At 51.7% G+C, this 14,224-nt stretch overlaps 1 protein-coding gene across 7 annotated transcripts in view; it reads right to left on the reverse strand.

Annotated features, from left to right (window-relative positions):
- WDPCP (WD repeat containing planar cell polarity effector) overlaps window positions 1-14,224 on the reverse strand; it is a 141,253-nt gene that overhangs the window by 2,250 nt on the left and 124,779 nt on the right. For 2 of the 7 annotated variants that reach the window (XM_064146301.1, XM_064146305.1), the window contains 3 exons: window positions 8,755-8,855; window positions 6,956-6,984; window positions 5,145-6,501 (listed from right to left, as the gene is read on the reverse strand). In XM_064146301.1, the coding sequence (XP_064002371.1) occupies window positions 6,226-6,501; window positions 6,956-6,984; window positions 8,755-8,855 (406 nt within the window). In that variant the 3' untranslated portion in view covers window positions 5,145-6,225. Of the gene's footprint in view, window positions 1-5,144; window positions 6,502-6,955; window positions 6,985-8,754; window positions 8,856-14,224 lie in introns of those variants that run through there. The other 5 variants (XM_064146306.1, XM_064146304.1, XM_064146302.1 and 2 more) reach the window with 4 other exon arrangements.

A 14,224-nucleotide genomic window follows, 5' to 3' on the forward strand; every position in this document is an offset into this window, starting at 1 on the left:
AGGGGGAAAAGAAGTATAAAGTCCCTTAACGACTCCTCCGGCTTGGTAAGGAACCTTTACAGAGCAGCAGCTCCATCTCATGGCATGTGCTTCTCACCACAGAGATAGAGATCGCCCTCTGAGACAGCATTCCAGCTCTCAGCCTCTCTACCTCAGCGCTCAGGCAGCGGTCGAAGCGCCACGCTCAAGATGATGAGAACCACACAGACACTGAGTTTGGCTGCCAGCTCCTCGCTTGGCACTTCACCTGCGAGGAGGTGGCGAAAGAGGTGGCTCCGCCGCAGTACGACCGCCCCTTCATCACTGGAGGCAGTTTGAAGATGACAAGAAGGCATCGACGACATCCCGTCTGAAACAGCACTTGGATCCCAGACTCCACTGGGTTCTTCCAGAGTTGAAACTCAAAGCTTCACCGCTGAGACTGCTGCTAAAGCAGCTGTCTTCAAGGGGGTTAGGAGCTGCCTCAGTCACTAGGAGCACTCATGGGGTATGCAGTTGGCGTGTTTCACCAAGTACCAAGGGACAGGATGAGAGGAAATGGTCTAAAGCAGCACCAGGGGAGGTTTAGGTTGGAGATTAGGAAGACTGTCTTCACTGAAAGGATTCTCAGGCATTGAAACAGGCTGTCCAGGGAGGTGGTGGAGTCCCCACTGCTGGAAGTATATAAGAGTCATTTGGATATAGTGCTTGGGGACATGGTTTAGCCGAGGACTTGCCAGCACTAAGTTAATGATTCCTCTCAATGATCTTAAAGGTATTGCTCAATCTGGACAACTGTCAGCCTGTGTATGTTTTGGGCTTTGGGCTGGCTGCAAGCTTTCTGTGGGCTTTTCTTGCTCACCAAATGGCACTAGTGGGAGGTTCAGGAAAAAAAAAGGTTTTCTTTTGTTGGGGGTTGTGTTTCTTGTTTTTTTTTTGAGGCACAGCAGTGAAGCCTTGAGGAGCATCAGTGGCTAAAGGTAAGGGATGCTTGGGTAGGTCCCCATTGTTCAAGGCTCCAAGTTCTGAGTACCTGAGAAAAGTTTCTGATCCAGGATCACAGAATCTCAGACCTGTCAGGGTTGGAAGGATTATCCAGCTTGAAACCCCCCCCCTGCCACGAGCAGGGACACACCCCAGAGTGCCCACAGAATCATAGAATCAACCAGGTTGGAACAGACTTCCAAGCTCATCCACTCCAACCTAGCACCCAGCCCTGTCCAATCAATTAGACCATGGCACTAAGTGCCCCATCCAGACTTTGCTTCAACACTTTCAGGGATGGGGACTCCACCACCTCTCAGTCCAATGCCAATCACTCTCTCTGGCAAGAACTTCCTCCTAACATCCAGCCTGAAACTCCCCTGGCACAACTTGAGACTGTGTCCCCTTGTTCTGTTTCTGGGTGCCTGGGAACAGAGCCCAACCCCACCTGGCTACAACCTCCCTTCAGGTAGCTGTAGCCAGCAATGAGGTCTGCCCTGAGCCTCCTCTTCTCCAGGCTGCACACCCCCAGCTCCTTCAGCCTCTCCTCACAGGGCTGTGCTCCAGGCCCCTCACCAGCTTCATCACACTTTTCTGGACACCTTCCAGCACCTCAACATCTCTCTTGAATTGAGGAGCCCAGAACTGGACACTGCACTCAAGGGGTGGCCTGACCAGTGCTGAGTACAGAGGCAGAATAACCTCCCTTGTCCTACTGGCCACTCTGTCCCCTGTCTGTAGCACTGCATGGGGCTGTTGTGGCCAAAGTGTAGAACCCTGCACTTGGCCTCGTTCAGTCTCATCCCATTAGCCTCATCCAGCCTGGATGAGACTTCCATCACCTCCCTGGGAAATCCTCATGGTGGTGCTGTTCTGGGATTTGATAATCTCTGTCTTGCATCCATTCCCCCTTGTCCTATCACTACCTGACAGCCGACAAAGCCCCTCACCGCCCTGGCTCTGCAGACCTGCCCTGCAGCTGTTGGGGGTTGTGCAGCACTTTAAAAATCCCCATTTTCAGTCCTCTCTGGCCACAGTGCAGCAGACCTGGCGGTGTCACGTGGGAGGTCTGTGATGTGGCATCAAGCTTGTCGAGGTGTTTAATGTGAACCAAAGGCTGAGAAGCAATCATGGCTGGAAGCCTCTTCTGACATCTATGCCTTTTCTGATCTGGCACCCTGGCAATAAAAGGAGCCATAATCATTTGATAAGAGTTGCTGTTCACAGTGCAGGAAGAGAGCTGGCCAGGATCAGGGGGAGCCGATGCTGCAGTGCTGCTGCCTACGGGAAAAAGCAGCTAAACATCCAGAGAAGGGCAACACGACTGCCCTGGCAGGAGAGGAGCCACCTGTGCCACGGAGAGTTCAGGTGGTGATGGAGCTCTGCATGGTAATGCTGTGGTGCTGCTCTGGTAGGTGAGGGGAGGAGCACTAGGGGAAGGCGCACCCTGTAATTGAGAAGCCACGAAGTCATCTCAGACCTGCAGGGATATAGCAGGATGGAGGCAGTGGTTTACTCAGTCTCCTCAGGTCTGAAGCACAGTGGAGGATCCCTTTCATCTCCTGGAGCAGGAGCTAAACCTCTTCCCCACACAGCCATGTTGCTCCCAGGAGGTTACACTTTTATCTCCTGGGGATTGCTCTCAAGGGCATGATGAAGGTGAGAAAGAGTGAGAGTGTGAGGGAGGAACAGGTGCAGGGAATTCTCTTAAACATCTGTTTTGTCAGGTGAAGACTTCCTGACTCCAGTCTGCAGGAATGATTATTTGGAAGGATGTGCTTGTTGGTAGGAGCTCCCTTCCACTGGAAATGCCTTGTGTCCCTTAGAGAGCACCACAAGAAACCTTTCTGGCTGATGGGTACTTAGATGAGTGATCATGTCTTAAAACAGCCATTTGGTAACTGGAAGGCACCACTGGCTTCAGCATCTCCAACGGCCATAAAGCACTGAAGTGACAGAGCAGCTGAGGTCCATGTTCTCCAAAGGGTCTTCTTTGTACTGAGGTTGGCAATCAGGCTTTGGGAGGCGGAGTTTTGCTTACTGCAGTCTGTGTGCTACTAAGTGGAGACTCTTTGAAGCAGCCTAAGCAGTTTGCTCAAGATTATCAAACCTCAGAATAGCACAGCCCCAGAGAGACCTCTGGACATCTAGTTGAGGATGCTTACTGCACAGGGGGATGGACAAGATGACCTTTGCAGATCCCTTCTAACCTTCCGTGACATCGCCCTGCTCAAAGCAGCAAGGCTAGGTTAGGTCTTGAGCAGTGTGGCCCTCAAGGCTACCTCCATCCCATCTCCCAGCTTGCCTGGAAGGCCAAGACTGAACATGAACATCAAATCCTGACCCCACTCAGTATTGCAGATGGGATGACTGCTTCCCATTTGCCTCATCCCTATTGCTTGAAGAACCATACCCAGCCAGGACATGAACAGGGCAGGACAAGCTGCAGCTTCTCCTTGCTCCTCTGGCAACCACCAATGCTGGCTTCACCTTTGCCCCCAGTGATGGGATCCTCTGAGCAGTGCTGGTCCCATGCCAGCTTGGTACAGCATGGAATCACAGAATCAATCAGGTTGGAAGAGACCTCCAAGCCCAACCTAGCACCCAGCCCTAGCCAATCAACCAGACTATGACACTAAGTGCCCCATCCAGTCTTTTCTTGAACACTTCCAGGGATGGCAGCTCCACCACTTCCCTGAGCAGCCCATTCCAATGCCAATCACTGTCTCTGTGACAAACTTCCTCCTAACATGTGTCTTCCCCTGTGAGCTGAGATCACCACAACAGCCTTTGCCCATCATCACCAAGGGGGCTGCACTGGGGACATGTGCAACATGCTAGTGCAAAGCCACTATCACTGCTGCTGGAGGGGATGCAGGTGGCCCCTGTGGTCCCATGGTAGCACAGTCTTGCCTCTGAGCTGCTGCTTAGAATCACAGAAACAGAGAAGTGCTTTGGCTGGAAAAACCCCTGAAGATCCTCCAGACCAACCAATCTCTAACTCTTCCACAGCTGGGGATAAGCCATGGCCCTCAGCACCACAGCTCTGCCTCTTTCAAACACCTCCAGCCATGGGCATTCAACCACCTCACTCGGCAGCCTGGGCCAGGCTTTGAGAGCCCTTTCACAGTCAAAAATGCTCTTCTGCTCTCCAATCTAAACCTTCCCTGGTGCAATTTGAGCCCATTTCTTCTTGTCCTACCACTTGTCATCGAGAGAGAAAGCAGCCCCCCACCTGGCTCCAGCCTCCTCTCAGGTGGTTGCCTGCTGTAGGGTGAGCGCTTTCCTCTACAGACCAGATCTCGTCCAACGGCTTGTGGGGTGTTTGGCTCTGTGACAGCCTGTTGCTCTGGCAGGTGACTGGGAACATTTTGTTGCATGATCTTCAGTTTCAGGGAGGAGAAGCTTCCTCATAGCTGAGCATGGCAGCAAGCAAGGAAGATACATGTTATGACGCATCTACAACAGGTAAGGTCCACTGCTGGGGGCCTCCGTGGCCATCGTCCTGGAGACAGGTAATTTTTGGCTGTAGCCTTTCACCAATGAACTGGTGAAGGGGGCAAAGCAAATCCTCCAGCTCATAGCCACAGAGACATTCCTGCAGAATCGACTGTGCAAGGAGGGCTGGGTTTTGGGTGTGCTCCCCTTGCGTGGCACCGAGCCCAGCATTGTGAGGGCTCCCTCTGAAGCAACGTGCAGGAAGTGGCGGTGGAGGGACGCCAGCCTCAGGGAGCAGGAGAGTAAAAGTGGGACCTTGGGGATGGGCTGGCACTGACACGGCAGGCTGGTGGTGGTGTCCAAATGTAGTGCTGCTGCTGATGGGAGGCTTGGGCTGGATCTGGGATAGGTTGAACTAAAGCCAGACGCTGGGCCACCTAAAAGGAGCTGCTCTGATTCGCAGGGTGCTGGTTCCTGCGCTGGTACGCAGCTGCTGTAAGAGTCCTGCATTTCCATATGCCACTAAAAAGGAACAGAATGAGGTTGGAAACGTATCCTGGGAGTGCAAAGTTAGTGTGTGGTTGGGTTTTCTAGCAAAAAATAAAAGTGCACAGGAGGCTCCCCTTTAGCCAGCAAGTCCTTTCCCTCTGCAGCCCACACGCTCACCAGAGCTGCTGCCTTCCCTGCCTTCTCTCTGTCCTCTGGGAAACAGAGCAGCTCAGCATGGGCAGAGGTGCCCCACTTTCCTCTGCAGAAAGCAGCTCTGTCATGTGTGGTGAAATCAGGGCACCTCCAGTCAGTGTCACAGAGGTCACACTTTGAGCCACCAGCTTTCAGCAATGGTGACTGCTCATGTGCAGGAACCTTTTGGACCCAGAGGATGCTTTAACCTCTCCCTTGTGCAAACCCTTAATGATGTGATGCCAAAGCTTTCTTCTTTGCATCACTCTCATTACACAGCCTGCACATTTGTGCTCCTGCATTTTATTGTGATGGTCCAGAGCTCTCAAACGAACGTCTCAGTTTATTAATCAATCCAACTGCTTATACAAGTGTGAGGAGCACTTTCCACATGGCCCAGGGACAGAGCAGTTACCTGCTGGATAACGTAGCTACAAACCCAGGAATCCCACCAGTGTCCCCAACCTCCAGACCATCACTGCTGCTGTACTTCACTTTGTCTCCTTAGGCCACCAAAAAGCCATCAAAAGGCCACCAGGGACATCCTTTGAGGAGAAGGATTTCCTGCCAGCCCAACCTGACCCTGGTGTGGCAAACTCTGTCACCTCCTGCCTGGCCTTTCCCCATCCTCCACCCAGTGCAAATGCGCAGGGGCCCGCGGGAGGCTGCAGAGGTGGAGCTGGCTCCTGTTGTTCTCCAGTACTTTGGGACTGGTAGAACAGCTCTTGGAGCATGATTTTGCTTGGCATGGGCTGGTTTTGTAATGAAAGAAATAAATCAGTGCCATCCTGCTCTGCTAAGAGGCTGCAGCACTTCCTTGCTGGGTTTCTCTTCCTTGCAATGATGTTTGTACCAAGGCCTAACATGGAATACTTTCAAGAAGGACTGCAGCTGGGAGGAGGCTGATAGGCAAGCTCCCTTGTGCTTTCAGCCAGGCTGCCATGAGGCAGCTTTCTGCAATTTGACTTTTTTATTTTATATTTCATTATTTTGTTTCATTTAAAAAAAAAATTATTACTGTATTTAGCACTTTTATTTTATTCCATGCTGTTATTTTATTTTAACTTTAATTCCTTCCCTCAAAGTAGAAGGGAAGGAGTGCCTTGGTGCTGCTGACTCATCAGCACTGGAGTCAGGCTCGCCCTATGCATGTCCTCTATACTCATCTCGACTGACACCCAACCACCTGGGGCACCAAACCTGGCTGGAAGGGAATGCTCTCACAGGAGATACAGCTGAGGGGTTTGGGGGGATGGGGTAGAGTCTCTTTACCCACATGGAGATTTCTTCTTCTGTCCACAATAAGCTTCCTGCAGGCTGGAAACGAACGAGTGCTTGAGCCAACGCAGGAGAGGGAGGAGAACAGAAGATTGGAGGCTGGTGGGGGGGAAGGACTGGTCCACCTTTTTTGGCAGCACTCTGCAGTGAAATCAGCTTTGCCTGAAACCGTAGGGCAGGGTTTGACTCCTCTTTACTGTGCTGTTGGTCTCAAAAGCGCCAGCAGACGTGCCAGCTAGCTTGGCCATAGATGGAGGACAGCAAGTTCTTTCTTAGGTCCCATCCCAAAGCCATTGGGTAAGAGTAATAACCACCACAACAACAATAATAAACAACAATAACAATAATAAGTAATAATAATTAATAATAATAATAATTATGGTGATTTTTGACCTTGCTGTGCTGTGCTCAGCCCAAAGCAGAAGCTAAAGCCCTGCTCCAGCAGCGTGCTAAAGGAGCTTTCCCTACCAATTTCAGTGAGAGAGCCCTGAAGGCAGACAGCTTGCAGGGACAGGCTTGGGGAGTTGCAGGAAGCTGCAAAATAGAGTAAATAATAATAAGCAGAAATAAAAAAGAGAAATCAGAAATGCATTACCTGCTCCGGAGGAACTGCTCTCAAATTTCCTTCAAAAGAAAAGAAAAGAAAGGAGGTGGAAGGGTTATTGACATTCCCTTTGACTTGCTGAAAACCCAAACAAACAGGGCTGGAGGATTGGGTAACTCTTCCACTTTTTTGATGTGACACAGCTATTTTATATCCTGTTATTCAATGGCTGAATTACAATATTTAATACGTGCGAGTTGATACACGCAGGACACGTCTGTGCCCGCAGCACTGCGCCGAGTTACAGCAGCCGCGATCGGTGCGGGTAGGGCACGGCGGAGACGCGCGGCCGGCGGCGGCTCAGGCTTCCCAGCCGCTGCCAGCTCTGTGAGGAGCTGCTGCAGTGGGATGCAGGCGTTGTGACACAGCCCTTGCCGCAGCACATCACCTCTCTAGCGGGATAGCTGCAGGGTGGTGGAGCTCGGTCTGGGCTGCCTGCCTGCCTTGTGTCTCGGGAGGGTTTTGCAGCCCGTGCGCTGTCAGGCTGCTGCTGTAGGTGCTTGAGGATGAAGCTTCATGTTACAGCTTGAGCCGAATTAACAGCTGCCAACATCAAAAAGAAGTCCTGCTGCAGGCAATGTGCTTCCGCCCTTCACTTGCGGCTGTCTGTGGTGTCCTCTGATCCCCAGGCAAGGCAGTTTGGTTCAGGGGATGGACAACAGGCCACGGGAAAGAAAACACAATCAGATTGTCCCGGTTAACGCTGTGCTAGCTCCCTGGGTGATCCTAGGACTGTGAACGGGACAAGGTGGCGAGGGAGAAGCAGGATCTCAGGACCCTCCCATTTTGGTGGCAGCAAGCTGCCGGCTCGGCTGCGCTGTCCGGTGGAAGGTGACCAGGGGCTGGTGTGTTTGAAGCTCTCTGTGTCAGCTGCGGCTGCAGGAACCGCAGCTACGCCTCGGCTTTCTCTGTCAGTGCCCCTGCAGACTGGCTCAGCTCCTACATACCTGTTAGCATGCTGATGGGACACCCGGACACGGCAGGAGATACAAAACCCTCATCTCACCCCTTGAGTAAATACTCTGACATAGCCCTGCCTGGCTGAGTTTACAGGACAACTCTTTAACCATGACTTTCTCACGCTGGCTTGTTCCTCTGTTATGCTCCTGCACTACTTTGACTCTGCTATGATAGAGGTACCAAGAGGTGCCAAAGCAAGGTGGTCATGTCCATTTGTCCAGGTCAGTGCTGGAGTCACCATCCCTGGAGCTGCTCAGAAACCATGTAGACATGACATTTGAGGACATGGCATAGAAAAGACTGGATGAGGCATTCAAGTGCCATGATCTAGTTGATGGGTGATAGGTTGGACTGGATGATCTTGGAGGTCTCTTCCAACCTGGTTGATTCTATGATAGTGGGCATGGTGGCATTGGCTTGAAGGTTGGACTTGATCTTAAGGGTCCTTCCCAACCAAAATGCTTCTATGATCCTGTTTATTCCAGAACCTCCTGCAGGCGTAGTGTGAAGCACAGCTTCACAAGCTAGGTAAGAGGTGAGGCACTGCTGCTGGCCCTTACACACTGAGTAGCAGAGCAGCAACAACTGAAAGGAATAAACACTTTGCCTGTCCTTGTGAGGCTGTGAGCAGTGCTGCAGGCTCAGGGGATTCACACCATCACTAGGTTTGCTCTGCATGGCAAGAGCCAGCAGCCGAGCCCTCCTGCCCCTCCGAGGCCAAGCCCTTTTTTTTTTCCCTTCCTAGATCCAAGCTGTGTTTTAAGAGATCCCTTGCCATGATTTCTAGCTGTGACCTCTCATGCACACCAGAAAGAGAGTTGCTTTCCTACCTTTCTGGCTGCTGGGAAAGGGTTTTCCTGCTGATGGGGTGGCACAGCCATCAGCTCTGAGCTCGCTCTCGGTGTCCTCCAGACGTCCGCGTCTGCTGGGTCTTTGAAAACAAAAGAGAAGTGATAGGAGGACAAGGTCTGAAGAGTTGGGGAGACACTGCACAGCAAGACAAAGCTGTTCTGTTTGCTTTCTGTCTTTCCTGTGTCACTCCCTGACTATGAACTGTACCTCTTTTTATCAGGTGCCAGTGGGTTTGTTGACTGTCACCAAGATCATTCACTTGGCCATGCAGTTGCTCCAGTACTGTCCTGTCATTCAAAGCTGGTGGTTTTTGGAGCTATTAAAGCAGAACAGGTTGCCTGCCTCTGTGACAGCCCTGCATGGAGGGTGGATGCTGGCAGAAGAGGATGGCAGACTCAAGTGGGGTTCAGCCCTGTCCTCACACCCCCTCCATCATGGAGCTGCTGGGGAGGAAAACATCAGCTATGTGCTGTGGAGATACAGGCAGTGGTGGTGGTGGTGATGTTGGTGCTCTTTTTCAGTTTTGTTGGTCTCATTTTCTTCACTCGTCAAGAACTGTGCCTGTGCAGGCATGTGGAGAGGCAACCCAGTGGTGAAACAGCGGAACTGGAAACGTGGATGTCAGTTTGTGCCTCCATGGCATGCAGATCCATTGCTCATCCTATTGCTCACAGGCGGCCAAGTGCCTGGTGATGCCCAAGGCAGCATGGCCTTTGGCAAGAAAAAGTCAAAGAGAGAAAAACCTCCTGTGCCTGGGCAATGGGGAGTCCTCCTAGGGAAGAATTTGCTCATTCGGATGTTTTTTCTTCCTCTGTGGACATAGTCCTGCTTGACTTAGTGTTTTAGGCAGGAGTGGCTTTCAGATATTCCAGCAGTGTGGATGTGAGAATGAAACTGTGACTGCTTTTGTGCAGCACCCAGCCTGGTAACAGTGTGAAATCTGGCTCAGCTTTGGGGATGCAAATCGCACACTGCAGGCAGGTACGGTCCTTTATGACTGATGAGGATGTAATTAAAGAATCATAGAATCAATCAGAGTTGGAAGGGACCACAAGGAGCAGCCAGTTCCATCTGCCCTGCCACAGGCAGGGACACCCTACCCTAGATCAGCCTGGCCTTAAACATCTCCAGGGATTGGGCCTCAATCACCTCCCTGGGCAACCCATTCCAGCCTCTCACCACTCTCATGCTCAACAACTTCCTCCTCACCTCCACTCTCAAGCTCCCCACCTCCAGCTCTGCTCCATTCCTCCCAGTCCTGTCACTCCCTCACAGCCTAAAAAGTCCCTCCCCAGCTTTTTTGGAGCCCCCCTTCAGATCCTGGAAAGCCGCAAGAAGGTCACCTCAGAGCCTCCTCTTCTCCACACTGCACAGCCCCAACTCTTTCAGTCTGTGCTCACAGCAGAGCTGCTGCAGCCCTCTGAGCATCCTCGTGGCCCTTCTCTGGACCTGCTCCAGCATCTCCACATCCCTCTTGTAATAGGGGCTCCAGAGCTGGATGCAGTACTCCAGGAGGGGTCTCAGCAGAGTGGAGTAGAGGGGAAGAATCACCTCCCTGGCCCTGCTGGCCACACTTCTCCTGCTGCAGCCCAGGCTCTGGTTGGCCCTCCAGGCTGCAAGTGCACACTGCTGGCTCAGAACAAGCTCAGATTTTCCCTGTGCCTTTGTCTTGGTGCTGCCTCTCGGCTGCCAGTTATGCAATTTACTGGGCACCTGGAGAGCAACTAACGGCAACTCCTCTCATCAGCTTTCCCGAGGTATCTTTAAGCTGCAGTAATGCAACTTGCCCATCAGGCTAAGCTTTATTGGTTCAGCAAAAGAACCGAAGAAACTTCATTGGAGACCAGATTATGCTGGTTACAAACACGGAGGGATCCTCCTGCTCTTCGACCCCATTATCTCCTCCGCAGCATCTCGATCGGCTTTCTTATGCGCGGCCTCGGATTCTGCCCAGACCTGCAAATGGCTTTTCTTTTTGGTTTTGGCTGCCAAATTGCCACAGCCCTTCTATTTTTAATGTTTTAAAAGAGCTTAAACCCCTCCATCCTCTTTGGAAGTGTCTTTAAAACTGACCAGTAGCGGGAGGATTTGATGTCTATCCGAAGGCTTAGGAAGATGCTACTTCTAGCGAGCTTCCAGTTTAACAGTCAAACAGACGTGAAAAGCCCAGCGGGGATAAAAGGAACTTAACCAGTTCTGTCTAATGCATACAAATCTACCTAAGAGCTCAAGGCACTGGAAGTACTCAATGTGCCACATTTTATCTGAGTCTAAGATACAGAAATGGGTCTTCAGTCCACATGCCACATGTCCCGTTTCGATGCCAAGTTAATATGAATTAAGAGGCTGAGATGAATAAACAAGGTCAGTCTGGGCTGGGCCAAGTTGAATCAATGCAAAATAATTGTCAGTGTTTTCTGTCAGCAGGGCTGGTTTATCTTGGCTCCAGCTTCTCAGCACTATAGATTATCAAATGTTTTCAGTGGAACACTTGGCAGGCATTCTATTGATTTTTCTTTGTTTTCTGAATGCTGGAAAAAATTTCCATCAAGTTTCCGGGGCCGCTCATGTGATGAAGCCAAACTGCTTTCTCAAACTTTGCTTTCTGCTTGTATCAGCCACCTGAGTTAATCAAGAGGACCTTTGTGGAGAATCTCGAGGCTGCAGAGCACACCTCGCTGCATCTCCAGCACCTGCAGGCTAACGAGAGTGAATTTTGCATGTCGAAGGTGCTGCCTGCACGCAGCCTAATGAACCTGACCGCCAAGCATCCCTTTGAAGCTGGTGAGGCATTAGAGCAGTTTTACAGAGGTAGAAATGGAGAGCACAGCCTCGTGCAGAGCTACCCTGGAGTTCTTGGGTCACAGGATCACAGAACACATCCTGCTTGCACAGCCCTCCAAGCTCATCCAGCCCAGCCCTCCAACCAGCACTGCAGGCTCAGCACTAAACTGTGTCCCTCAGCCCAGCTCCACAGGCTGCTGGAACAGCCCCAGGGATGGGGACTCCAGCACTGCTCTGGGCAGACCATTCCAAAGTCTGAGAACCCTTCTAAGACAGAAATATTTCCTAGCATCCATCCTGAGCCTCCCCTGGGGCAGCTTGGAACCATTTCCTCTGCTCCTGTCCCTTGGCACCAAGGAGCAGAGGCTGCCCCCTCCTCGCTCCAACCTCCCTGCAGGGAGCTGCAGAGAGCAAAGAGCTCTCCCCTCAGCCTGCTCTTCTGCAGCCTGCACCCCCCCAGCTCCCTCAGCCCCTCCTCACAGCCCAGCTGCTCCAGGCCCTTCTCCAGCCTCACTGACCTGCTCTGGACAGGCTCCAGCCCCTCAGTGTCCTTCCTGTAGTGAGGGGCCCAGAGCTGAACACAGCACTCGAGCTGTGGCCTCCCCAGTGCTGAGCCCAGAGGGATGGGCACCTCCTGTCCCTGCTGCCCACCCTGCTTCTGACCCTAGCCAGGCTGCCCTTGGCTTTCTTGGCCACCTGGGCTGTGCTGGCTCATGGTCAACCAACATCCCCAGCTCCCCTCTCAGAGTTACAGCTTCCCAATCACACATCCCCAGGCCTGTAGCTTAACATGTGGTTGTTGTGACCTAGGCAGAAGCTCCTGTTGCCTTTACCAGCTAAGAATGATAAGGGAGGCTGCAGCAACTGGGCAGGATTGGCACTGCCAAGCTGCTGGATCCCACATCTAGACTGAATTTCCTACACCATTTCTCCACAGCACACCCCTTTAACAGAGTGCCTTTGGAGCTGGGAACTGCTAAGACAAGCTAGAGGAGCTTGCAGGATCATGCCTGACTATGGCAGAGTGCATTTCCCAGCCTGCACTCCTACTCAATGCAGGTTTGCTTTCTGGCTGAAGAAGGCTTTTGAAAGGAGCTGATTGATGGTGGAAGGCCAGAGAGAAGTGCCAGAATGGAGATGAAGGCTCATTTTGTTTAATTGCTTAAACAGTGGAGTGAGAGTAAGAAACCCATTGCAGGTCTTCTTTTTTCCTCCTGTCTGTGGGCTAACTCTGAGTTCCCCTCTTTTTGCATTGATTTAAAATGATTTAATGAGCAACACAATCAGACAGGAAAGGACTGTGGTGCAGTTTTCTCTTAGCACTGCCTGAGGTTTGATCAGTGATTCCACAAACTACACCAATATGCTCCTGAGCTTAAATGAGAGCCTTGTGGAGAAGCAGAAATATGTCAAGGTTTAAGTACAGAAGCAGCAGGGAAGTCTGATGATAAAAATGACTGTGATGATAGCTGCTTGTCATCACTTGTATGGAAATAAGAGATACTTCAACCAGAGTCCTGAGCTCAGGGAGGAACAACATCAGGCACCAGTACAGATTAGGAGCCGACCTGCTGGGAAGTAGCTACCTTGGGGTCCTAGTGGACAGCAAGTCCTCCGTAGGAAGCAACGTGCCCTTGCAGCCAAGATCTTGGGATGCACTAAAAGAGCGTGGCCAGCAGTTCAAGGGAGGTTCTCCTGCCCCTCTACTCTGCCCTAGTGAGACCATATCTGGAGTATTGTGTCCAGTTCTGGACTCACCAGTTCAAGGGGGACTGGAATATTCTGGAGAGTGTCGAATGGAGGCTATGCAGATGCTGAAGGGAATGGAGCACTGCCTTATGAGGAAAGGCTGAGAGCCCTGAGGCTGTTTATTCTGCACAGGAGAAGGTTGAGAGGGGACCTAATCAATGTCTATCAATATCTGAGGGGTGGGGTCAGGATGAAGGTGCCAGGCTCTGTTTGGTGGTGCCCAGTGACAGGACAAGGAACAACAGGTCCAAGCTAGAACCCAGGAGGTTCCACCTCACCATGAGGAAAAACTACTTTGGTGTGAGGTTGCTGGAGGCCTGGAGCAGGCTGCCCAGAGAGGTTGTGGAGTCTCCTTCTCACCACACTTGGATGTGTTCCTGTGTGACCTGCCCTGTGTGATGCTGCTCTGGCAGGGCGGTTGGACTGGATGGTCTCTGGAGGTCCCTTCCAACCCCTAACCTTCTGTGACTCTGTGACATTCTAATTAAAACAGTATGTCTGACTTGAGGAATGGGGACAAGGTAGATGGATAATAAGCTATAAAACACTCCAGCCCAGCTTCTCACATGTCCCAACACTACCAAGAAATGCAAGCTATTTAAACCCACAGAATGACACACTGGTGGGCAGGACACCTGGGCTGCAGGTACCAGTGCCAATGGCAGAGAAGTGAGTAAAGCCATAGCTCTGAGCTGACTCCTCTGTGCTGAAATCTGGCATGGTCACAGGCACTGGATGAGTTGACTCATCCAGGACTAAGATGTCACACAGGGAGTTGATTGGTTCCTTTAACACCTCACTGAAAGGATCAGGATGCAACCCTGGTCCTCTGAGCAACACCATCACAGAATGAGAGGATGACAGAGTGGCAAAGGTTGGAAGAAACCTGTGGAATCCAGCCCAACTCCCTGCCAG

This window comes from Pogoniulus pusillus, chromosome 7, assembly GCF_015220805.1.
Source record: "Pogoniulus pusillus isolate bPogPus1 chromosome 7, bPogPus1.pri, whole genome shotgun sequence".
Lineage (NCBI taxonomy): Eukaryota > Metazoa > Chordata > Aves > Piciformes > Lybiidae > Pogoniulus > Pogoniulus pusillus.